The 24,275-nt window shown below is 43.8% G+C and overlaps 1 protein-coding gene and 1 pseudogene across 1 annotated transcript; one reads left to right on the top strand and one right to left on the bottom strand.

Annotated features, from left to right (window-relative positions):
• Window positions 1–542: 542 nt before the first annotated feature.
• On the bottom strand, window positions 543–5,983 carry LOC109891302 (ETS-related transcription factor Elf-3-like). The gene is made up of 9 exons (XM_020483731.2): window positions 5,760–5,983; window positions 5,103–5,293; window positions 3,786–4,016; window positions 3,587–3,673; window positions 3,357–3,476; window positions 3,032–3,118; window positions 2,781–2,891; window positions 2,134–2,335; window positions 543–1,911 (listed from the first exon to the last, which is right to left on the bottom strand). The coding sequence occupies exons 2-9, from the start codon at window positions 5,284–5,286 to the stop codon at window positions 1,797–1,799; spliced, it is 1,137 nt and encodes a 378-aa protein (XP_020339320.1). The 5' UTR covers window positions 5,287–5,293; window positions 5,760–5,983; the 3' UTR covers window positions 543–1,796.
• A 13,754-nt stretch (window positions 5,984–19,737) lies between these two features.
• LOC109890268 (C->U-editing enzyme APOBEC-2-like) lies at window positions 19,738–23,471 on the top strand (annotated as a pseudogene).
• Window positions 23,472–24,275: the final 804 nt, after the last annotated feature.

The raw sequence follows: 24,275 nt of genomic DNA, 5'->3' as shown, positions 1-24,275 counted from the left end.
GCTCTTTCCTATTTCAGCATAACAATACCCCAGTGCACAAAACAAGGTCCATACTGACATTTTTTGTTGAGATGGGTGTGGAAGAACTTGACTGGGCTGCACAGTGTCCTAACCTCAACCCCATCGAACACCTTTGGGATGAATTGGAACACAGAGCCAGGCCTAATCGCCCAGCATCAGCATTCGACCTCAGTAATGCTCTTGTGGCTGAAAGGAAGCAAGTCCCTGCAGTAATATTCAAACATGTTGTGGAAAGTCTTCCGAGAAGAGTGGAGGCTGTTATAGCAGCAAGCGGGGAACAACTCCATATTAATGCCAATGATTTTGGAATTAAATATTCGAAGAGAAGGTGTCCACATACTTTTGGTCATGTAGTGTATATTTCCATTCACATTTGAGTCATTTAGCTTATGCTTTTACACAGAGTGGATTGCAAAAAAGTTAATTCAAAGGACATTTGAGCTCAATTAGTGCACTATATGGCTTTTGTTTTCAGACACAAAAACATAATCGATTTCTACTAAACACACACAGACATTTACATTATTTCAAACATAGTTTATTTCCGTAAAAATAAAAAATAAACAAATCTAACACAAAATAAAACAATATCCTGTACATACATGGGTGTAAATATATCAGAAACGATACAATCTGAGATGTAATTCTCATACACATGATATTGAGTGATCCAGAAGAAGTAAAGATCAGCTGAATAACATAATAAACAATTATATAGAACAGTCATTGATTTGTTTGAAACTGATTATTAATACAAACTGTTTTGATGTCGGTTTGGTCTGGTGAGGTACATGAATATTTATATGGCTATAAAGGACATATACTTTATAGACAACATTCACGCTGAAAGAGCGAAATACACTTCATGTCACCAATAGTTTATAATGAGTATCCCTTCATTTAGTTACTCCTCTCTCTCTCTTCTCTCTCTCTTTTTTGTCCTCCAGTTATCTCCTCCCTCCATATCAGATTTATCATTAAACACAAGCCCTTTAATACCAAGGTTAAAACACAACATGAGGCTCTTCTCTTTTTTAATATTTTAAAACACTATAATCTTTATCTTTAACTCTACATTGTTGGAAATGGACCTGTAAGTAAGCATTTCACTGCAAGTCTACACTTCTTGTGACAATTAAAATGTTATTTGATTTGATTCTAAACAATGGCTCATTTTAGAAGTCACAAGTTTTGCAACCAGCCGTCTTGCAATTAGACATATGCAATTATAGTTAAGTGCTACTGTCCCTCAGTAAATATAAAACATATAAATAAACAAGCACTTCAAAAACAGATCAATATATGTGCCCGGTGCTGATATTGCCACAGTAAAAACTATAATGCCCATATACCCAGGTGGTTGTCATAGTGACACATAAGGTGAGTTACTCCCACACAATATAAAGTGTTTCTATAAATGCAATCATAAATGCCTTTTTCTCATTATCTATCCCATGGAGAATATAACTGAAAACAGACATTCCATCTTGTAGGCCCAAAGCGGCATCCACAACAATTCCTGACCCAAAATCCAGATACACAGTTAAACATACAAACATACTAGTTACAGTAAAATATCAATACTGGTTCATAAAACCTACTGGAGCCAAAAACACTGGCTTTTCTGCAACACCTCCCCTGGAAGAAGAGAAGTTAGTGTCTTTATATTATTTCAGGTATAGGGCTGTTGACCAGAGAGTGGGTTGACCTATCTACAGTACAATAGGACAGAAGGGACTGCTCTGTCCAGTTAACACCCCCGCCACTCTTGTGTCTCACATGCCATGCAGCCTGGTCTCTTCCACCTTCCAGCCGGTGGAGTTCTTCCCAAACTTATAGACCAGCCGTCTACCGTCCACCCTATCCAGGATCTCTCTCTTATAGTAGTATCTATAAGAGGGAGGCAGGAAGGAGAGCCACTGGTTAGTCTCATGACAAGACAATGGTTTTTCACAGACATTTTATCATTGTTCTATCAATCTTCTAACTCCATCCTCAACTGGTTGACTCTGTTAAGTTAGCTAGCACCCAAAAGCCAAGCATGGTTGCTAGGATTAGGGTTTCCATGGTTAGTTGCCATGACGGTACTGCTATATCTCCATGGTTTCCTACCTCATGGCACGGCTGAGCTTCTCGTATGTCATGCTGCTGTTCTTCTTCTTCTGCCCCCACAGCTGGGCCACAGCCTCAGACTTGAGGAACTTGAAGACGCCCTCACTGCGGTCCTCCCACTTCATAAGTCCCTGGTTCTGGTTCAGCTCTGGGTGGATCAGGATGTCCCTAATGAACTCCCACAGGTGGGTCCCACGGGGCGCTATCGGGGGACAGGGGAGAGGAATAGTTAGGTGTGTGTGAACAGCACAGGTGTGTGTGTGCTAAAGCAAGCAAGGATGAGGTAGAGCAGGTATTTTTATGTTAGTATGTGTAGGTGTGCAAGCGTGTGTATGTGCATACTCTATTTGCGAGTGTGCACAGCATGTGTGTGTATGTGTGTGTGTGTGTGTGTGTGTGTGTTCGTGCGTGCACGTGGTTAACAGACTATGACCTAAAAACACCTGCGATGTTTTGACTGTGGCTGTTTTCAGTACCCGATGCAAAATGTATGCTATCACATGACTGATAAAACCATGCTTCTACTACAGAGCACCATTGAAAACAGTTGTTGACATTGATGTGTGTGTGTGTGTGTGTGTGTGTGTGTGTGTGTGTGTGTGTGTGCATGCGTGCGTGCGTGTGTTAGAATGATAGGAACCACTCACCATGTTTGCTCTTCTTGGAGGTCTGGTAGTGTCTGGGATCGTGGCTGTGTTTGGGAGGTCTTCCTCTGCCTCTCTTCAGTATCTCTCCCCTCTCTGTCTTTATGTGCATTTCTGTCAAACACAATGGTTCAGGAGTTTAGAATAACAGACTGGCTTTCAAAGAGACATGCACTTTAAAGGCTCACCCATCATACTCAACCACCACCGGAAGTTCAAGATTGTTAAGTCCACTTAGGAAAAGTTGTACTCACTGGCTATCTGAGGGTAGGAGAACTCTGGGTCGGACTCACTGCTCCTGGATTCTGGAGAGCTGGGGTTCTGGAAGCTGAGCATTCCACCTGGGGGCAGGGAGAGAGGAGGGAATACACTTTCAATATGGCCGGTCCTTCATCCTGCCTTCATCGATGAACTAGGCCTTGGGCTCAGTGATACAGGCCAGACCAATCACATACTGATTCAGTGATGTGAGAAGAATTGGGGGAACAGAGATGAGAGGAGATGAGATGAGAGGAGATGAGAGGAGATGAGGTGGAAAGATGACAAACGAGAAGAAGAGGAAAGGGGGACACCTCTCACCTGATGAGGAGCTGTGCATGCTGTCGGACTCGTATCCGTGGTCGCTGAGCGGCTTCATGTTATCGAAGTTGAAGTTCTTGAAGACGTGTGAGAAATCGTTGTAGCTTGTCTCTTTCACAACTGTAACAGTAACATCACAACGTAAGCAAATGTGTCCATTTGACACTCAAGGCTTCGGTTTGTCAGTCTGAGATAGGAAGTATGAAGAATAGACAAGAGGATGTGTTTACCTTCATTTACTTCTACTGTGCTGAGCAGAGGAAAGTCTAGAAACTCATGCAGGAAGTTGTCCAGGAGCTTACAGGTCTCATTTAGATCTGGACCACAAAAATAAATTAAATGACTGAATCATTACCAAATGCATGCGTCTGCTGCCGTTTTAAGGATCATCAATAATGTTTATTCAATTCACTTCTGTCAGATCCTTACCATATTTGGCCTTGAGTTCCATCAGGCTTTGGTAGAGCTGAGCCCCGAGGGACATTCCAAACATGTTTAACAACTGATCTCTGGTCAGTTGGCAGAGCGTGGATCCGTCCATGAAGCAGCAGGATAGGCTCAGTGTGCTGGCATCAAACTTATTGCCCTCCACATAGAAGCTGATCCACTCCAACACATTCTGCTTGCTCCAGTACTGAGGGTTCTGGTCATACCATTGAACTAGAGGAGGATACAGAGGAGGAATGGGTGTTAGATTTGTGTAGTGTGTGTGTGTGTGTGTGTGTGTGTGTGTGTGTGTGTGTGTGTGTGTGTGTGTGTGTGTGTGTGTGAGGCATGATGCTGTTCTTGTAAAATCACCATCCCTCTTTTGAGATTGAACAATCTGTCAATGAGCCATAAGAAACCTTGTCAGTCTAACCACCCAGTTAAATCACAAGATACTGACTAACTGAAGCCTTTCAATGATGTGCCAACCCACACAAGAACCCAGCTCCTGATCTGTGAAACCTAAGTTTGTGGTTTAAGGGAGTCAGAACGCCTGTCTCTAGTTTCTGTCTGCCCTGTGTCGTTAAACACTACCTCAACTACCTAAACAGTTCTAATCACAACCTATCACTGGCTAGGCCAGGGCAAGTCAAATAAAGCTTGAGGCATCTGAAAGATGAAAAACATTCCTCAATTTAAGATAAAACATTGTCCCAGTTAATGATTTAACAGCCTTCTAAATTAGGTCATTGCAAGGTTCAGCCAATCCCCTGTCTGTCTGGGAGTTTGGCTAAAGGACATGTGTTTTACTATGGTCTTTGACTGAGTGTCTGCCGACAGGCTCAGTCAACAGGCATGTCTCTTCCAGGGTGAGACAATGGGAAATATCCACAGACTTCACCAGCCAACAAGGTGACCAAAACCAAAGAACCGCTAAAACTGAATAAAGATCCCCACAGAAAAGATGACACACATCCACACTGTGGTTTCCCAGGTGATCAACACAAAAGTACATATCAAGGACTAAATTGTCCCACATGCTGATAACAAACAGAGAAAATTACACATCCTCCTTTTCTGTCAATCAGTTTAGGTGTATTTTTTCCCCCCTCTATAGATATCATAATGTCATCACCTGCTAAGTGATTATAAAGAGGCATTGGTATAAGATACCTACAGCACCCAGGTGACTGCAGATGAACATTTGTAGTTAGCTAAATCTGGTGCAATGCATCATTTTTCAGTATATTGAGACTTTTTGTTGTACAATAATACATTGAATAAAGTACAAAATAAGTAGACATAAGACTGTGTTCTCACCCAGTATGCTCGAGCTGCATGTGGAGAGGTCTGAGAGCTGCAGCAGGTCTCCTGTGGCGGGCAGAGACACGGTGGTGAGACTGGGCTGCAGCGGCTGAGGCTGCAGGGGTTCAGAGCTTCCAGTCTGGTACATGGTCATGTTGGCGTTGGTCAAGATCCTACACAGCTCACTGGCAGACGACATGGGCTCTCTGCAACCAGGAGAGAAACTCATTTATGTACAGTTAGGATGCTGATTATGGATATTGATTAATTAACAAATATAATAATTATATTAAGATAGTCGGTAGTATAGTTGCTGTAACCAGGAGACAATTGAGTGAGCCATTTGATGCATGGAGAAGGATGCAACATTAAACATTTGGAAATTGATGTGACAGTAAACCTTTTCACCCATTCCTTATTGTATTCACTGTTTGAAGTGGGTCATGAATGCAAAATCTTTGGCTGTGTGTGAATACACACCAGTTTTTGTTTTCTTTAATCTGCTGTGGATGAATATAAACTGACTTTCCCCAATATTTTACAGATATGTCAACATAAATTGGATCAATCAATTGGAGGTTTCTTCAAAACATGCTGCAAAGGTCCATGTAACCTCAGACCCAAGCAACCACCCCGTTACTCCCCAAAGAGCACCTACACTTCCGCACGTACCTGATTCTGAGGCAACCGACAGGCAGCAATGAGAAGGTGTTAGATCAATAGTAATCCACTGTTTGTTTTAGAGTCCAGTGTTTGTGATTCACTCCAAGATTTTGTCAATATACTCCACGGTTTATCTCCTTCTTTACCTTGTTTCTCTCCCTTTATCTCTCTCGCTCTAGTTCCATAGATACACCTGCTGCTGGATATACCTGTGAAAGGCTTTATACTCTAGAAAGGCATGTGGGAGGGGCCAGGTGAGCGCTAACTCAGAGGGGGAATTCCATGCTCCCTTTAAATCATGGCTCACACCCCCCTCTCTCACCCCACTCTCCCTCCTCTTCTCTCACCCCCCCCCTCGAGAACTGTGAAAAACAAAAGAAACCTACCCTCCTGCTATACTTTCTCTTAGCCCCCTCCCTTCTCTCCATGACGAAGCTCAGGAGCATTGGTGGGTGTGTCGAATGGAAAGGCAAGACAGAAGAATCGGGTAAAATGGAGGGAGAGTTGAAGGGTTGAGAGAGAGGATGAGAGGATGGGGGAGTTGAAGGGGTGAGAGAGGATGAGTGGATGGGGTGGAATGGAGTGGGAGTGGAACAGGTGAGAGAGGACGAGAGGATGGGGTGGAATGGAGTGGGAGTTGAACGGGTGAGAGAGGACGAGAGGATGGGGTGGTGGTGAGAGTGAGGGGTTGTTGTTCTGTCTAAGAACAGAACTACAGGATGATGTCACTGTAAACATTCCTAATTAATCAACAGTCATGGTTGATCTAGTTTGTTTTATTATGTAATATCCACCATCGCTGTCACCGCTTTGTTTATCTCTAAGGAATTAAATCATTTGTTCCATTATTTACTGTTGACACTGACTCTGAAGCTTTCACAGTCCTCTCAGTAACAGTACCTCCTGTTTCAGTTTGTCCCAGTGGACTGGTTCAGCCAGCTCCACACGTTTACCCAACGGCAGGACCTATCACGCACTCAATACGGTTACCATAACGCAGGTTCAGTTGCCATAAAGTACATTCACATGTACCAGAAATACTGTATGACCTGGTGAAATAATTAATGAATTATTATGTGAAATAATTATTATATAATTACAGACGATACACAATATGTACAGACAGAGTATATAGACAAGAATTTACACAGTCAACATACAGTATGTACACTATAAACGCTGTAAACTAAAATTATACAGACTACAGTGTAAACACTAAAAACAGTGCAAACAGGCATATATGCGTAAAGAGCCAGTCCGTGGCAGGGTGCAACATGGCAGAGAGTGCAAACAGGCATATATGCGTAAAGAGCCAGTCCGTGGCAGGGTGCAACATGGCAGAGAGTGCAAACAGGCATATATGCGTAAAGAGCCAGTCCGTGGCAGGGTGCAACGTGGCAGAGAGTGCAAACAGGCATATATACGTAAAGAGCCAGTCCGTGGCAGGGTGCAACGTGGCAGAGAGTGCAAACAGGCATATATACGTAAAGAGCCAGTCCGTGGCAGGGTGCAACGTGGCAGAGAGTGCAAACAGGCATATATACGTAAAGAGCCAGTCCGTGGCAGGGTGCAACGTGGCAGAGAGTGCAAACAGGCATATATGCGTAAAGAGCCAGTCCGTGGCAGGGTGCAACGTGGCAGAGAGTGCAAACAGGCATATATGCGTAAAGAGCCAGTCTGTAGGAGGGTGCAACGTGGCAGAGAGTGCAAACAGGCAAATGTGCAGTTGTAGGATAATTTTTTTGTGATTGGCTTTGTTTGCAGAGGTCATAGTGGGTGGTGGCAGAGATGTGTTGTAGACTAGGCCAGTAAGGCTGAGTAGGCAAACTGTGTCAGTTCCCACAGTTTGCTGCCTGGCTGTTTCATCATCCTAAAGTGGCGAAGCTCCAATACACTCTGTTGCTGCTCACTCTAAATCCTACAATACTTAGTACTGGGATCACTGCTATACAAGCTAACCCAGAAGCAATCCTCAAGCAATGCTATCTACCTCAGAAACTCAAGCCAAATTAATTTAGTTGTTTAGTCTGTTTCTGTTTCTTGAAATATGACCTTAATCCTATAAGTGTAATATGGTGTAATATGTTGGGTGCAGCATCTTGAGTACATTCTAACTGGAAGCTACTGAGACATGGAACTAAGAGTGAGAGGCAATGTGGTCAATGTGTCATTAGATGAAACTGCATCTGGATCAAAGAGAGCTAAACCTAAGGTGTAATCATAATGATACATAACAAACTCAAAATCCCCATCTTTGGTAAAGGAGAAGACCACTTTCCTTAAATGTATCCATAATGGAAAGAAAGTTTATGTGTATGCTCCAAATTCATATGATCCAAAGTTTTTACATTTTTCTTAACAGCACATTGTTAGAATGAACTGAATTCCAAGTGGTTATTGGGACAGACATGAATGCCATTCTTCACATGCGGGACAATTTTAATAAGACCATCTACAATCCACAGGCAACCAAGGCACTCCAACATACAGTATGCTCTCTGATTACAAACTTATTGATGCCTGGCAAGCTCATAACTGTAAGAGTACACTTTCTATTCAAAAAGGCATAAAGAATTTTCCCAAATTGATTTTGTGCTATTATCTACTCCTCTATTTTCTCGACATATGAGCCTATCTGATCATCTTGCGTATTACTGCCAGATACACATTTCAGAATCTACTAAAAGAGCCTCAAGATGGCACTTTAATGTTTCCTTACTGCAAAATCCTACTTTCTGTTAACAATTTGAAAATGAATTGAATTAATTCATAATGATTATCAAAAAGTTGATGATCCTCAGATTTTATGGTGATACCATTAAATGTTTTATTAAAAACAGTGCAACTGCATTTGCATCTGTGCTGAATAAATCCCAATTAAATAAGATCTCAGAATTGGAAGGTTATTTGAGGATAACGTTTTTAAACAAACCCTCTTTGTTCTGGATGTACCAGTTTGGGTAAAGTAAGTTTTGAGACGGAACGACAGAATTTTTGGAAATAGTTTAATCTGTTTTTATCAAAGATAAGTGAGAGCACTGGGGGGCGTCTTTACCTTCTTTGTTTTTACAATTGCGAAATTAGTACTGTATTTACACCCCTTCCAAATGAACCTTTGTGAACGTCTGTGTGAACAGTGGACCTAAGCTTCATCAGAAACCAAAGCTCCTTATCTCTCAATGAAGACACTCGGTTTGTCATTATGGAGTATTGTGTGTTGATTGATGAGGATTAGTTTTATTTAAACAATTTTAGAATAAGGCTGTAACGTAACAAAATGTGGAAAAAGTCAAGGGGTCTGAATACTTTCCGAATGCACTGTATGTATTTATTATTTTAGAGTGTCAGCCTATGGGTACTTGTGGTATAAACTAAGTGTGTAAATTGAAATGACTATTGTTCCTGTAACGCCCCCCCCCCCCCACCAACAAAAAAATGACAAGGCAAATAAAAACAAAAACAAAACTTAACCGACAATTGGACACAGAGGCTGAATGGACCTTGGACCCTGTCTGCAATTAGTGAGACAATAAACCATTACGCAAATAGATGTAATCATTTGATTGTGTGCTGTAGAGCCTGGTTAAGGTGCGTGTTTGGTGTTGTGGTTTTCAGTGCAGTAGGCAGAGGACTGTGGGTTGTTGTGGTTCACTGTCATCTCCTAGTGTCTGACAAAGTTAATGCATAGATGGGATTCTTCAGAACAAAGACTGAGGCCTGAGTATCTTAGCTCATATCATTCAAAGGGTGATAATGGTTTAAGTTCTATATAATACATGCAATCTCTTGTGCGCTATTTATTTTCCTTGGAAAGGGGTCTTAAAGTACAAGGTTTGAGTGAGGTAAGGCTTTGACTTTAAAGGACAAATATTATCATTGCCTTACTGAGTAAACAAATAAGAGACTATAAATAGCATTTCCCATCACAGTATCGGCATGTTGTCAGTATACAATTGCTTTATTCGAGTTTTATCAGAGTTTATAGAATCAATAAATCAGATCTTCTTGTTAAGAGTCTATGGTTATAACCAGACAGGTGTTGTTTTGTAACAGCTTTGACCTCCTTAGTGATCTCACCTGGTAACCTCTACCATCATTTCCCCAAAATGTCATAACGCCTATAAAGCCCCTCACCTTCCTTTCCTATCCATGGTAAAATGGAAACGGTGCTGTCGGCAGGAATGTTGTTGGACTGGTTGGTGTAGAGACATAGGCTTTCATGAATTGTAGTTTCATGCCTTGAAGGCTCACTGGTGTGGTGTCAACTGGATAAATTCCATCACTTGTTGTCAGTCTCCTTTTTCTTGCCTTTGCCATTACTCACTGCTACTGTCCATTCTACTGAGGCTGGGTTGTGTGTGTGTGTGTGTGTGTGTGTGTGTGTGTGTGTGTGTGTGTGTGTGTGTGTGTGTGTGTGTGTGTAAGGTCTCATAGTCTTAATGAAGAATTAGATGTTCATCCACATTCTCCAAATGTTACATTTCAAAGTCTCTCCAAATGTCAAATAAGTTTAGGCACTCATTGCGAACGGTTAAGGTGAGGGTTAAGGGTTGTGATAGGGTTAAAACATTACATTTAGGCACTCATTCCAAATGGTTAAGATAAGGGTTAAGGGTTGTGATAGGGTTAAAACATTACATTTAGGCACTCATTCCAAATGGTTAAGATAAGGGTTAAGGGTTGTGATAGGGTTAAAACATTACATTTAGGCACTCATTCCAAATGGTTAAGATAAGGGTTCAAGTTTGGGATAGGGTTAAAACCCCAAATTAAAAAACAGTCATGAGTCATGTGATTAAGCCTATCCAACAACCCCATCCACAATGCTCCTAGTGGCTGGTTTTGAAGGCATTTCGCGACGTCCTCAGGACATGGATAGACAACCAATTTTGATGACCTGCCTGCAGGCTCTAGTTTTATCTTGATTATTGTCCAACCATGTGGTCAAGTGCTGCAAAGAAAGACCTGGTTAAGATGCAGCTGGCTAAGAACAGAGTGGAACGACTTGCTCTTAAGCATTTCACTGTAAGGTCTAAATCTGACATTGATTTGATTCATTACTGAACAATTTCAATGATTTTACTGAGTTACAGTTCATATAAGGAAATCAGTCAATTTAAATAAATAAATTTGGTCGTAATCTATGGATTTCACATGACTGGGCAGGGGTGCAGCCATGGGTGGGCTTTGAAGGGCATAGGTCCACCAAAAGGGGTTTATTACAGACATAAATACTCCTCACTTTCATTAGCTGTCCATGTGGCTGGTCACAGATGATCCCGCAGGTGAAGAATTTGGATGTGGAGGTCCTGGACTGGTTACATGTGGTCTGTGGTTGTGAGGCCGGTTGGACGTACTGCCAAATTCTTTGAAACGACGTTGGAGGCGGCTTATGGTAGAGAAATTAACATATTTTCTGACAACAGCTCTGGTGGACATTCTTGCAGTCAGCATGCCAATCCCTCAAAACTGGAGACATCTGATCAGCTCTACTACCTCTTAACTCAGCTATGGGAAGCGTGCAACTACCACCCAAGATCCCAGTGAAGAAACAAACCACCTACATTACCATATCCCCCTCTATTCACACTAGTTGCAGGAAGAACTACTTAGAAACCTTTCGAAAGATACATAAAGACGTAAAAAGATGGTCCGCTATGGCCACTTCTTTGCATGCTAGAATCTCAATTATTAAAATGAATGTCATCCCTCGTATCAACTTTCCATGTTACCACTGCCTCCCACTATAGACTATTGGTCTAAACTCTGTCATGAAGATGTTCATTTGTGGGAGAAAAGACACAACAGATGAAATATGCAACACTCCAGAGAACAAAAGCATCAGGTGGACTTGCAGTTCCAAATCTAAAATGGTATCACCTATCATTCCACATGAATTCCCTGAAGACCTGGTTAAACCCAGAGGCTTCTGTTCCTTGGCGTGCTGTAGAAGAGTCAATAGTTTCACCAATTAGATTACAATATTTATTATTTTCTGGATTGACTCCTAAAAAAAATGTGCCTTATTGTTTGGACCCATTACAGCACACTCAGTAAATGGTTGGAAAGCTACAGAAAAACACATGAGAACTAATCTTAAATGGCTTTCATACTCAGTAAATGTGTGGAAAGCTACAGAAAAACACATGAGACTTAATCTTAAAAGGCTTTCATACTCTCCAATATGGCTCTCAAATAAGAATTATTAGCTTGTAAAAACACATTTAAATCAGATTGGTCTAAGAAGGGTATTTATACTTTATCTATAGTCAAATAACTCTAGCACAAAAACCATTAACGCTATCCACTGTATGGAAAAAGGATTTTACACTTGCTGATAGACAAATAAATTGGGAGACAGTATGCAAACATATTTGGATCATATAGAAACCCCAATCACCAATTTTTTTTTTGCCATACAACCTATCTAACATCACATGGTATTAAAAACCTCTTATGGATAGGGCAGACGCTAGCGTCTCAAGTGGCCAATAACGACAATTGAGATGTACAAATTATGGCATAAGCGGACGACAAGCAGATAAGAGGCAATCCGTAATTTCAATTAAGAAATTAAAAAGCGAGCTAGGACGGACATAGTCAATATAACTATTTGTTTAGCACTTATGAAAAGTACAGCGACAGAATTCAGAACATGGGCCGTTCTTAATGTGTTCTCCCTGTACACCAAGTCAGAACTGTCGGATAAATAAAAGGGGCATACAAGCAGACAATGAAAGCTTTTACAATATTCAATGATTACATTGATCTAAAACAGGTTATAGGCTACATGTGCACCACCAAGTCAGAACAGTAGGGGAAATTAAGAGGGGTAAATGTTACGGTTTTCTAGTGGTGATGAAGGAGAGTCGGACCAAACTGCAGCGTGTCGATTGCGATCCATATTTATTAAACAAAACACGACTAAACACTACAAAACAAATAAACGTAATGAAAACCGAAAACAGCCTATCTAGTGCAAACTAACAGAGAGTACAAGTAAGACACTAAGGACAATCACCCACGACAAACTCAAAGAATATGGCTGCCTAAATATGGTTCCCAATCAGAGACAGCGATAAGCACCTGCCTCTGATTGAGAATCACTCCAGACAGCCATAGACCTTGCTAGAAAACCCCACTAGCTACAATCCCAAATATATACACACCAAAACAAAACACACCACAATACAAAAACTCCATGCCACACCCTGGCCTGACCCAATACATGAAGAAAAAACACAAAATACTTAGACCAGGGCGTGACAGAACCCCTCCCCCCTAAGGTGCGGACTCCCGAACGCACCTCAAAACAATAGGGAGGGTCCGTGTGGGCGTCTGTCCATGGTGGCGGCTCCGGCGCGGGACGTGGACCCCACTCCTTTAATGTCTTAGTCCCCTCTCCCTTCGTCCCTGGATAGTCCACCCTCGCCGCCGACCATGGCCTAGTAGTCCTCACCCAGAAACCCACTGGACTGAGGAGCAGATCGGGACTGAAGGACAGCTCGGGACTGAGGGGAAGCTCGGGAGTGAGAGACAGCTCGGGAGTGAGAGAAAGCTCAGGAGTGAGAGACAGCTCGGGAGTGAGAGAAAGCTCAGGAGTGAGAGAAAGCTCAGGAGTGAGAGAAAGCTCAGGAGTGAGAGAAAGCTCAGGAGTGAGAGAAAGCTCAGGCAGGTAGGTAGATCTACCAGATCCTGGCTGGTTGGCAGATCCTGGCCGACTGGCAGATCTGGAAGAGTCTGGCTGACTGGCAGATCTGGAAGATTCTGGCAGATCTGGAAGAGTCTGGTTGACTGGCAGATCTGGACAGACTGGCGGCGCTGGGCAGACTGGCGACGCTGGGCAGACTGGCGACGCTGGGCAGACTGGCGACGCTGGCTGCTCCATATAGGCTGACAGCTCTGGCGGCTTCTTACAGACTGACAGCTCTGGCGGCTCCTTGCTGACTGGCAGCCCCTTGCAGACTGGCAGCCCCTTGCAGACTGGCAGCCCCTTGCAGACTGGCAGCTCCGTGCAGACTGGCAGCTCCGTGCAGACTGGCAGCTCCGTGCAGACTGGCAGCTCCGTGCAGACTGACAGCTCCGTGCAGACTGACAGCTCCGTGCAGACTGACAGCTCTGGCTGCTTCAAGCAGACTAACAGCTCTGGCTGCTCCATGTAGACTGACAGCTCTGGCTGCTCCATGCAGGCTGACAGCTCTAGCTGCTCCATGCAGGCTGACAGCTCTGGCTGCTCCATGTAGACTGGCTGCTTCATGCAGACTGGCAGCTCGGGCTCCTTCATGTAGACTGACAGCTCTGGCTGCTCCATGCAGACTGACAGCTCTGGCTGCTCCATGCAGACTGGCAGCTCTGGCTGCTCCATGTAGACTGGCAGCTCCTTGCAGACTGGCAGCTCTGGCTGCTCTATGCAGACTGACATCTCTGGCTGCTTCATGCAGACTGACAGCTCTGGCTGCTCCATGTAGGCTGACAGCTCTGGCTGCTTCATGCAGGCTGACTTCTCCATGCAGGCTGGCAGCTCCAGCTGCTCTCTGCAGGCTGGCAGCTCTGTCTGCGCTGAACAGGCGGGAGACTCCGGCAGCACAGGAGAGGAGAAAGGCTCTAGCTGCGCTAAACAGGCGGGAGACTCCAGCAGCGCAGGAGAGGAGAAAAGCGCTGGATGCGCTGAACAGGCGAGGCGCACTGAAGGCCTGGTGCGTGGTGCTGGTACTGGTGTTACTGGACCGAGGACACGCACAGGAAGCCTGGTGCGGGGAGCTGCTACCGGAGGACTGGAGTGTGGAGGTGGCACAGGATGGGCTAGACTGTGAAGGCGTACTGGAGATCTTGAGAGCAGTGTTGGCACAGGACGTGCAAGGCTAGGGATGTGTACAGGAGGCCTGGTGCGTGAGGCTGGCACCAACTTCACCAGCCGACTAACACGCACCTCAGGACGAGTATGGAGCGCTAACCCAGGTGCCATCAAATCCCCGACACGTTCCGTCGGGCGAATTCCATGCAAAAAGCACAAACACAGCAACTCCCTCATTTCTCTCTCCTCCAATTTCCCCATTAACTCCTTCACAGTCTCTGTTTCGCTCACCTCCAACACCGGCTCTGGTCTCCTCCTAGGCTCCTCACGATAAACAGGGAGAGTTGGCTCAGGTCTGACTCCTGACTCTGCCACACTCTCCCTGAGCCCCCCTCCCCCCAATAAATTTTTGGGGCAGATTCTCAGTCGCCGTGCTGCCTCCTCATAACGGCGCCTCTTCGCTCTCGCCGCCTCCAGTTCTTCTTTGGGGCGGCGATATTCTCCAGGCTGAGGCCAGGGTCCTTCTCAGTTTAGGATTTCCTCCCATGTCCAGAAATCCTTATAGCGCCTCTCCTCTTTGGGCTGCTCCTGCCTGTTGACACGCTGCTTGGTCCGTTGGTGGTGGGTGATTCTGTTCAATGGTTTTCTAGTGGTGATGAAGGAGAGTCGGACCAAACTGCAGCGTGTCGATTGCGATCCATATTTATTAAACAAAACGTAAACACGACTAAACACTAAACACTACAAAACAAATAAACGTAATGAAAACCGAAAACAGCCTATCTAGTGCAAACTAACAGCGAGTACAAGTAAGACACTAAGGACAATCACCCACAACAAACTCAAAGAATATGGCTGCCTAAATATGGTTCCCAATCAGAGACAACGATAAGCACCTGCCTCTGATTGAGAATCACTCCAGACAGCCATAGACCTTGCCAGAAAACCCCACTAGCTACAATCCCAAATATATACACACCAAAACCCCAAGACAAAACACACCACAATACAAAAACTCCATGCCACACCCTGGCCTGACCCAATACATGAAGAAAAAACACAAAATACTTAGACCAGGGCGTGACAGTAAATATACCGAATTATTAGGTGCACATGGACTACTAATATCTTACTACACAACATACACTTAGTATTACTTTCTTAACTACAGTATACTGTACATATCTCCCTGGCATATTATCATTTATGATATTAATCATTATCATATTAATGCAAAAATAACATGCAAAACAGGCTAGATTTATATATATTTTAATGTTTTTATTATTTTTAATTGTTTAAATTTTTAATTTTTTACATTTATTTTTAATTTTAAATGTGGGGCTCTGCCCCACCTGCTCTGAATGACAGGTCACAACTCTATGGCGGCAGGTGGCCTAGTGGTTAGGGCGTTGGGCCAGTAACCAAGAGGTTGCAGGATCAAATCCCGAGCTGACAAGGTTAAATCTGTTGTTCTGCCCCTGAACAAGGTAGTTAACCCACTGTTCTTAGGCCGGCATTGAAAATAAGAATTTCTTTTTAACTGACTTGCCTAGTTAAATAAAAAAATATGTATTGATATGTAGGCTGTGTGTACCGTTTTAAAATGTATGAAGTTCTGTATTATGGAATGTTCTGTGTGGACCCCAGGAAGAGTAGCTGCTGCTTTCACAACAGCTAATGGGGATCCTAATGCATCATTTTGTTAACCTTGAATCAGGTCAAACAGTAATTGTGAGATCGGTTTTAGGTAACTGGTATGTTGTTGGGCAGCCAAGGTCTGGTAGAGGAGAAAATGTCAGTTACACATTCACTAACCCTTCCATCCCCCACCCATATCCCTTTAGCTCAGCCTCAACCCCCTCCGCTACACAGGCCAGTGAGTTACAGAGGAAACGCCCTGGCCAGAGAGTGGTCTCAGTACTAAGGGGATCTGTAGAGCTGAGAGAGAAGAGGGAGAGGAGGGAGAAAGAGGTTGCAGGCGCGTGAGAGAGATAGTAGAGTGAAAGAGGGCAAAGGAGAGTGAGCAGCGGAAAACAGAAACTGTGCTGAGGGGATGGGGGGGGGGGGTGCTCTCTGCCCATCTACCCCACCTGGTTGATGTTCACATGTCTGAGAATCTGGGACCAGACTATGGACCTCGGCAATGACCTCACCGTGTGTGTGTGTGTGTGTGTGTGACAGAGAGAGAGGGAGAGAGAGAATGGTGATAGTCAATGAAGCGTCCTCCTCTTGTTACTACACACACACTCACACTCCCCTCTGGTGGAACAACAGTGAAAGTACAGGATAGTGTCAAACTACCCATTTATACTAGAATCCTTAGCTGCTACATACATTTGTGGACTAGTAAATGAATGATATATTCCCAATGATTCTTCAAGAATATAACTTATTCTTAATGCCTCATGAGCTTAGTTCAACAGTAGTACCCCATCAGAACCCCAAATATAAGCTTGTTTTACTCCAGTGTTTGTAAACAAAGTAAATGTAAACAAACACTATATAGCTTCAAAACATGGTTAAAAGTATACATTTGATATCATGGATGGTCAATCCTTCCACCCATAGCTCTGCATATGAATTTGAGTGGTTACATATTCCCAGCCACATTCTATATCTTTTTAGCGAAAGGGGAGCTGCTTTGTGATTGTTTCAATTAAGGGTTCTAGCTTTAATACTGTAATGCCTTCAAATCCCAAACCTCAATCAAAGCTAAATGTAATATGAGGATAATGGTACTAGGGGGCAGAATTTTCAGTTTTAAAGGGGATATTTTGTCAGGACATGATGCTAGAATATGTATATAATTGACAGCTTTGGATAGAAAACACTAACGTTTCCAAAACTGTAAAGATATTGTCTGTGAGTATAACAGAGCTGATGTTGCAGGCGAAAGCCTGAGAAAAATCCAATCGGAAGTACCCCAGGTTTTGAAAGCGCTGCGTTCCAATGAGTCCCTATTCAGCTGTGAATGTGCCATCAACGAGCTTACGCTTTCTACGTATTCCCCAAGGTGTCTACAGCATTGTGACGTAGTTGTATGCATTTCTGTTGAAGAATAGCCGTAGGCGGCCACATTGCGTAAGTGTTCACATGGTGGCTGATACTGATAGAGACATACCCCAAGCGACTTACAGCTGTAATCGCAGCAAAAGGTGGCGCTACAAAGTATTAACTTAAGGGGGCTGAATAATTTTGCACGCCCAATTTTTCAGTTTTTGATTTGTTAAAAAAGTTTGAAATATCTAATAAATGTCGTTCCACTTCATGATTGTGTCCCACTTGTTGTTGATTCTTCACAAAAAAATACAGTTTTATATCTTTATGTTTGAAGCCTGAAATGTGGCATAAGGTCGCAAAGTTCAAGGGGACGGATATATTATCGAATAGACAACGTTTGCCATGTTTCTGTCGATATTATGGAGCTAATTTGGAATATTGTCGTGACCGTGAGTGAAAACATCAGAAGTTCATCAAAGGTAAACGATTTAATTTGATTGCTTTTCTGATTTTCGTGACAAGGTTGCCTGCTGCTAGCGAGGCATAATGTTATGCTAGTCAATGTTAAACTTACACAAATGCTTGTCTAGCATTGTCTGGCTGTAAAGCATATTTTGAAAATCTGAGATGACAGGGTGATTAACAAAAGGCTAAGCTGTGTTCCAATATATTTCACTTGTGATTTTCATGAATAGGAAGATTTTCTAGGAAGATTTATGTCCGTTGCGTTATGCTAATTAGTGTCAGGCGATGATAACGCTCCCGGACTGGGGTTTGAGAGTCACAAGAAGTTTTAATAATCACAGCGTCATTGGTATAAATGATCAGGTCCATATTCAGCGGATGACTATTTGACTGTATGTTTGAATGGTGACTCACCAGCTAATTCTATTTGTCATTTTGCAGTACCACATAGAACCCACAGAGATAACCCACAGAGAACCCTGTGAGCAGGGCAGGTGGTGCTGGAGATAGGAAACCCCGCCTCAGCATTGAGTTACACAGTGGAAGATTTACTGTAGTCACAGATCTCTTTCTTTAAACACTGTACTGCTTCGCTATACTGGGAACAGTTTATTGCAGTGGATGGTGAAAATAGAGCATATTCAATGGGCCAAGGCCGTGGAAGTGGGGTGAAATAGAACATATTCAATGGGCCAAGGCCGTGGAAGTGGGGTGAAATAGAACATATTCAATGGGCCAAGGCCGTGGAAGTGGGGTGAAAATAGAGCATATTCAATGGGCCAAGGCCGTGGAAGTGGGGTGAAATAGAGCATATTCAATGGGCCAAGGCCGTGGAAGTGGGGTGAAATAGAGCATATTCAATGGGCCAAGGCCGTGGAAGTGGGGTGAAATAGAGCATATTCAATGGGCCAAGGCCGTGGAAGTGGGGTGAAATAGAGCATATTCAATGGGCCAAGGCCGTGGAAGTGGGGTGAAAATAGAGCATATTCAATGGGCCAAGGCCGTGGAAGTGGGGTGAAATAGAGCATATTCAATGGGCCAAGGCCGTGGAAGTGGGGTGAAATAGAGCATATTCAATGGGCCAAGGCCGTGGAAGTGGGGTGAAATAGAGCATGTTTGTCACGTTCTGACCTTTATTTCCTTTGTTTTGTATTTATTTAGTATGGTCAGGGCGTGAGTTGGGTGGGCAGTCTATGTTTGTTTTTCTATAATTTGGGTATTTCTATGTTTCGGCCTAGTATGGTTCTCAATCAGAGGCAGGTGTCATTAGTTGTCTCTGATTGAGAATCATACTTAGGTAGCCTGGGTTTCACTGTCTGTTTGTGGGTGATTGTTCCTGTCTTTGTGTTTTGCACCAGACAGGGCTGTTTAGGGTTTCACACGTTTCTTGTTTTGTTGTAATCAGTTGTTCATGTGTACGTTTACATATTAAAAGAACCATGGACACTTACCACGCCGCATATTGGTCCTCTGATCCTTTTCGCCTCTCCTCTTCGGAAGAAGAGGAGGAAATCCTTGACAATATTCCCCTCTCTCTCGCTCTGCTACCTCCCATTCCCCTCTCTCTCTCTCTGCTACCCCCTGTTCCCCTCTATCTCTCTCTGTAACCCTCCTGTCTTATTTCCCTATTTCTGCTTCAACCCACAGCCCCCTCCCCTTCTCATATACCTCACTCACACACACACTCCTCACACTCACAGGACTACCATTCCAAGACCAGTCACCATGGCCGACAAGAATGGTGCTACTGCCATCAGCAAACTGATGGTTAGGAAGAAAGAGAGGACAACAAAGACAGTGGTGGAGATCAAGAAAGAGGTTAAGAAGAAGATGAAGAGGGAGGTGAAGTCAAGTTTAGTGAAGAAAGAGGAAAAGGTCCTGGTGTTTGGGGAGAAGGTGGAGGGGAACGGAGAGGTCCCAATGGAGGAGGGAGCCACAGCTAATAAAGACATGGCTAACGGGGCGGTGGAGGCTAACGGGGCAGCAGATGGACGAACCCATTGAGCTACCTCCTTGGGAGATCATGGAAGGGTGGGTGACAACAGATACCATGTGTGTCTGTACTGTATGTCTCTGTCTCCTGCTGCTTTGATCTCATGTTTTATGTTGGGGGGCACAAAGTGACATGGAATGTATAATAATCTGCAATTAATATCTATAGCTGAGTAATTACATAGTTGTTACCAAAGTAGACAGAACTGAAGTGTTGCCTAATGACCTTTAGAGGGATGATGAGGGTTGCTTCTCCCATTATGGAGAGAGATATCCATTGTCATTCCAATGTGACAGGAGGAAATGGGTGTTGGAATGCTGTGGAACACCGTAGAACTCTGTTGAACACTAGAACACTGTGAAACACTGGAACGTCCACAGTGGTTTCGTTGTGACTGTTCATACGACTTAACATTGTGACAGCAGTGTCACTCTAAAATAAGAGGTCAAATGTCAGGCAGAACATAGCCAGTGAGTTTTACCATAAAGTAAAATTATATCCAAAATTAAGGTAAACTGTACAAGATAGTTTCATCGAAAGTTTTCAGTACCTTCATAGTGTTGTCTGCTTATCTAATCAATACTAGAGTATGTTTCCATGTTTGGTAGAATCTGGTTAAATCAATTCCACAGGCATTTATTTCAATGGACTTCTGGGGGCTTAAATGTGCTTCCACAAATTCCATCCGGCCCAGTCATTGGTTGACCATTAGAGGCCTATAAAGTTGCACAGTCATTGGGTGATCCCCTGTCAGTTGGTGTGTTAGCATACTGGGTCATGTTGCAGCAGTGAGGGGCTTGGTTAAGTTACAGCTTTAAGGGATTTTTCCATTCTGAGTTGATATGTGTTTAGGATTCTGTGCAGGGTGGATGAGGTGTGAGAGTCTTGGTTCGTAGGAGCAGCCCAGGGTACGGAAATACCCTCTGTCTTTTTTATCACCCCACCCACCATCTGGTGTCACTGTGTTGGGGGTTACATTTGTTGACACTGCAACAAAATGCAATATGTACTGTATAGCACAAAGTTGACGAAATGAAAGGGATAAACAACACCTTTCTCTGTGGACAGAGTCTGTGGATGACTCAATGATTCAATGATCACTGTAGGAGTCACTTCCCAGTTCACTAGCCATCCATTGTTAGCCTCCATTATACACACTTGACTCGGCTATTTTCAAAATTGCCGTCTCATAATCAAAACATTTGAACTGGGTCAGGTTTCCAGAATCCTTGGACATACCTTATTGAGAGGAAGAACTGGAGAGGTGTGACCGATTTGAAGAGAAGATGCTAAAAGTCATTTTTACAAGGCTAGATGATGCACTTCTTTCAGTTTGTGGTGAGTGACTAAAACTATCGTTTCAAGTGACTGTTATCACCATCTGACCAAATCACCAAATATAACTGCCTAGATGATTACTAGACAGGGACAATGTGGAAATATTGTCCAAACTGATGAGCACAAGTGTAAGCTATTTGCTCTTGTTTACATCTTAGTGTTAGGGCTATAATAAGGGTGAAGATCAGGGTTTGTAAGTATAATTGTGTTTCTAGCTAGATAGTGTAGTACTGTACCTCTGTCCTGTGCAGTTAGTACTGACCATCCACTGTACCAGTGGGGTGATCTTGGGCGCTGCCGCGGGCCACAACGAGGCCTGCTGGGCCTGCCCTGGTCTTGCCATGGTTAATGTTGAAGTGGGTCATTGAGTCAGAGAGCTAATAATACAGAGCTAGTCTACGACTAAAATGAGTCCTGTACTCCTGTCTTTCTGCCTGCTCTACCCTGCCCTGCTCTACCCTGCCCTGCCCTACCCTGCTCTACTCTGCCCTGCCCTACCCTGCCCTGCTCTACCCTGCCCTGCTCTGCCCTGCCCTGCCCTACCCTGCCCTGCTCTACCCTGCCCTGCTATACCCTTCCCTGCTCTACCCTTCCCTGCTCTACCCTGCCCAGCTCTTTCATCTGTCTGCTGTTCCAGCCAGGCAGCCACCCCCTCTGATCCCCTGTTTCGGTGTGTCTTTGTTTGTTTGGTTTTAAATAACACAGAGGTCACTGATCCAGGAGGTAAAATGCCCCCAGGAGTGTATTTAGAGCCATCCTGCATGCCGGTTATAGATTCCATTGTGTAAATATTTGTGGGAGAGAACCAAACTGAAACATATGTTACAGTAACTGGGGTGCTATCTAAGGATAGGCACATGTGAACAGCTGTTATAACACACAGGTCATGTTGTGGGACTGTACACACTTCATAATAATAATATGACATACTATAACACAATCAATTAAGTTTGGGATGGTAAAATGTTAAATCAGACCTCCATAACCTTAGAGAACCCTTCTCCCATTCGTTAATTAACCCCATCCCCCTATTTCCTCTCCATCCAGGGACCGCATCGACCCGTTCCAATTCAAGTTCCAGTTCAAGAATGTGGAGTACTCGTCAGGTCGGAACAAGACGTTCCTGTGTTACCTGGTGGACAAGGGCAAAGCTGATGATGGTCTGATGAGAGGTGACCTGGAGGATGAACACTCAGGAGCCCACGCTGAGCAGGCCTTCTTCCTCCAGACTCTCACAGACTACGACCCTGCTGTCAAATACACTGTCACCTGGTGCGTATCTCTCAAATACACTGTCACCTGGTGCGTATCTCTCAAATACACTGTCACCTGGTGCATATCTCTCAAACATACAGTCACCTGGTATCTATCTCTCAAATAAACTGTCACCTTGTAACTATCTCTCACATACACTGTCACCTGGTAACTATCGGTCAAATAACCTGTCACCTGGTAACTATCTCTCATACACTGTCTGTCACCTGGTTTGTATCTCTCAAACATACAGTCACCTGGTATCTATCTCTCAAATAAACTGTCACCTTGTATCTATCTCTCACATACACTGTCACCTAGTAACTATCGGTCAAATAACCTGTCACCTGGTAACTATCTCTCAAGTACACTGTCACCTGCATGGTAACTATCTCTTAAATACACTGTCACATGTCAAATACACAGTCGCACATGCATACACATAGTATCTACACAGATAGCTGTGGCCCGTTTCACAGGAAGTTAGCAGCACTAAATTAAAAGATTAGAACCCTCTCTATGACCTCATCACATGTGCCTAATTAATCTTTACCCCCTCCCCTGTCCCAGGTACATGTCATCCAGCCCCTGTGCGGCCTGCGCGGCTAAGATCGCAGAGGCCCTCCAGGCAAGGAAGACCGTCAAGATGACCCTATTTTCAGCCCGGCTGTTTGAGTGGGAGGAGCAAGAGATCCAAGCGGGGCTAAATGCTCTGTCTCAAGCGGGCTGCAAGCTGAGGATGATGAAGCCCATGGACTTCACCTATGTCTGGGACACTTTTGTAGAGAACGACAACCTAACGTTCACCCCCTGGGAGGACTGCCAGGACAACTATGAGTACTACCACGAGAAACTGGCCGAAATCATGCAGTGATCACAGTGAGTGTAAGGGAGAGGAACACACGTATGCATGCATTTGATAGGGCTACATATGCACACTTATGCAGGCTAGATACACATGAAGAGTTTCATTCCAAAAAGCTAGATATCCATTTTCAGAAATGTTGGTAAATTAGCTTATTGTTCAATGACAGACGCTGTTTAAAATCTGTACTTCATGGTTTCATAGAGACAAATAATCATGTTATTTTGCATAATGTTATATATCAGGCTCACTCTCAGATAAATAAGTAGTACTGCTAGCTTTTACACAGTGAAGTGTAACAAATTAACAAATAATTGTTATATTTTACACAAGCATGAAGGTACCCATAAGCAATCATTTCTGATGAAAAAACACAATATGAAAAATTGGTGGATATAGAGTTTTGGAAATAAACTCTTCACATGCAGGTATGCCGGGATGCACATAGATACCTGCAGTCACAAGACTGATCCCAGAGATGATCTCACAGATGGAACATGCAAAGCCAGTGAGGGGCCAGCCCAATAGGCCAGAGCAATAAAGCCAACGAGGGTGACCCCAGTGAGACAGACCAACAGATACAGCTATTCCCCTGGCTGATGAACTGCTGCTTAATGAGGGCAGCTGCTGACATTCAGGAGGAATGGTGCTGAAGACTGGAGGCTCACCTTCAATCCTGGTGTTCTGATCCTCAGAGAACGTCTTAGTGCTCTATTCAGTCTGTGTTGCAGCGTTACAGATAACACAATAGAAATGTAAAGGTCATTTCCGATGGAGCCGACTTATGCAAATCCAATCTTATTGGTCACATAC

This window comes from Oncorhynchus kisutch, linkage group LG5, assembly GCF_002021735.2.
Source record: "Oncorhynchus kisutch isolate 150728-3 linkage group LG5, Okis_V2, whole genome shotgun sequence".
Taxonomy (NCBI): Eukaryota; Metazoa; Chordata; class Actinopteri; order Salmoniformes; family Salmonidae; genus Oncorhynchus; species Oncorhynchus kisutch.
This window is presented reverse-complemented; position numbering and strand designations above follow the sequence as displayed.

Coding starts and splice junctions, on each gene's coding strand:
- LOC109891302 (XM_020483731.2), bottom strand. CDS start 5,286: ATGTCGTCTGCCAGTGAGCTGTGTAGGATCTTGACCAACGCCAACATG. Junction 2,336..2,780: donor CTCCAAGAAGAGCAAACATG/GTGAGTGGTTCC, acceptor GTCCCCCGATAG/CGCCCCGTGGGACCCACCTG. Junction 1,912..2,133: donor AAGCTCAGCCGTGCCATGAG/GTAGGAAACCAT, acceptor TCCCTCTTATAG/ATACTACTATAAGAGAGAGA.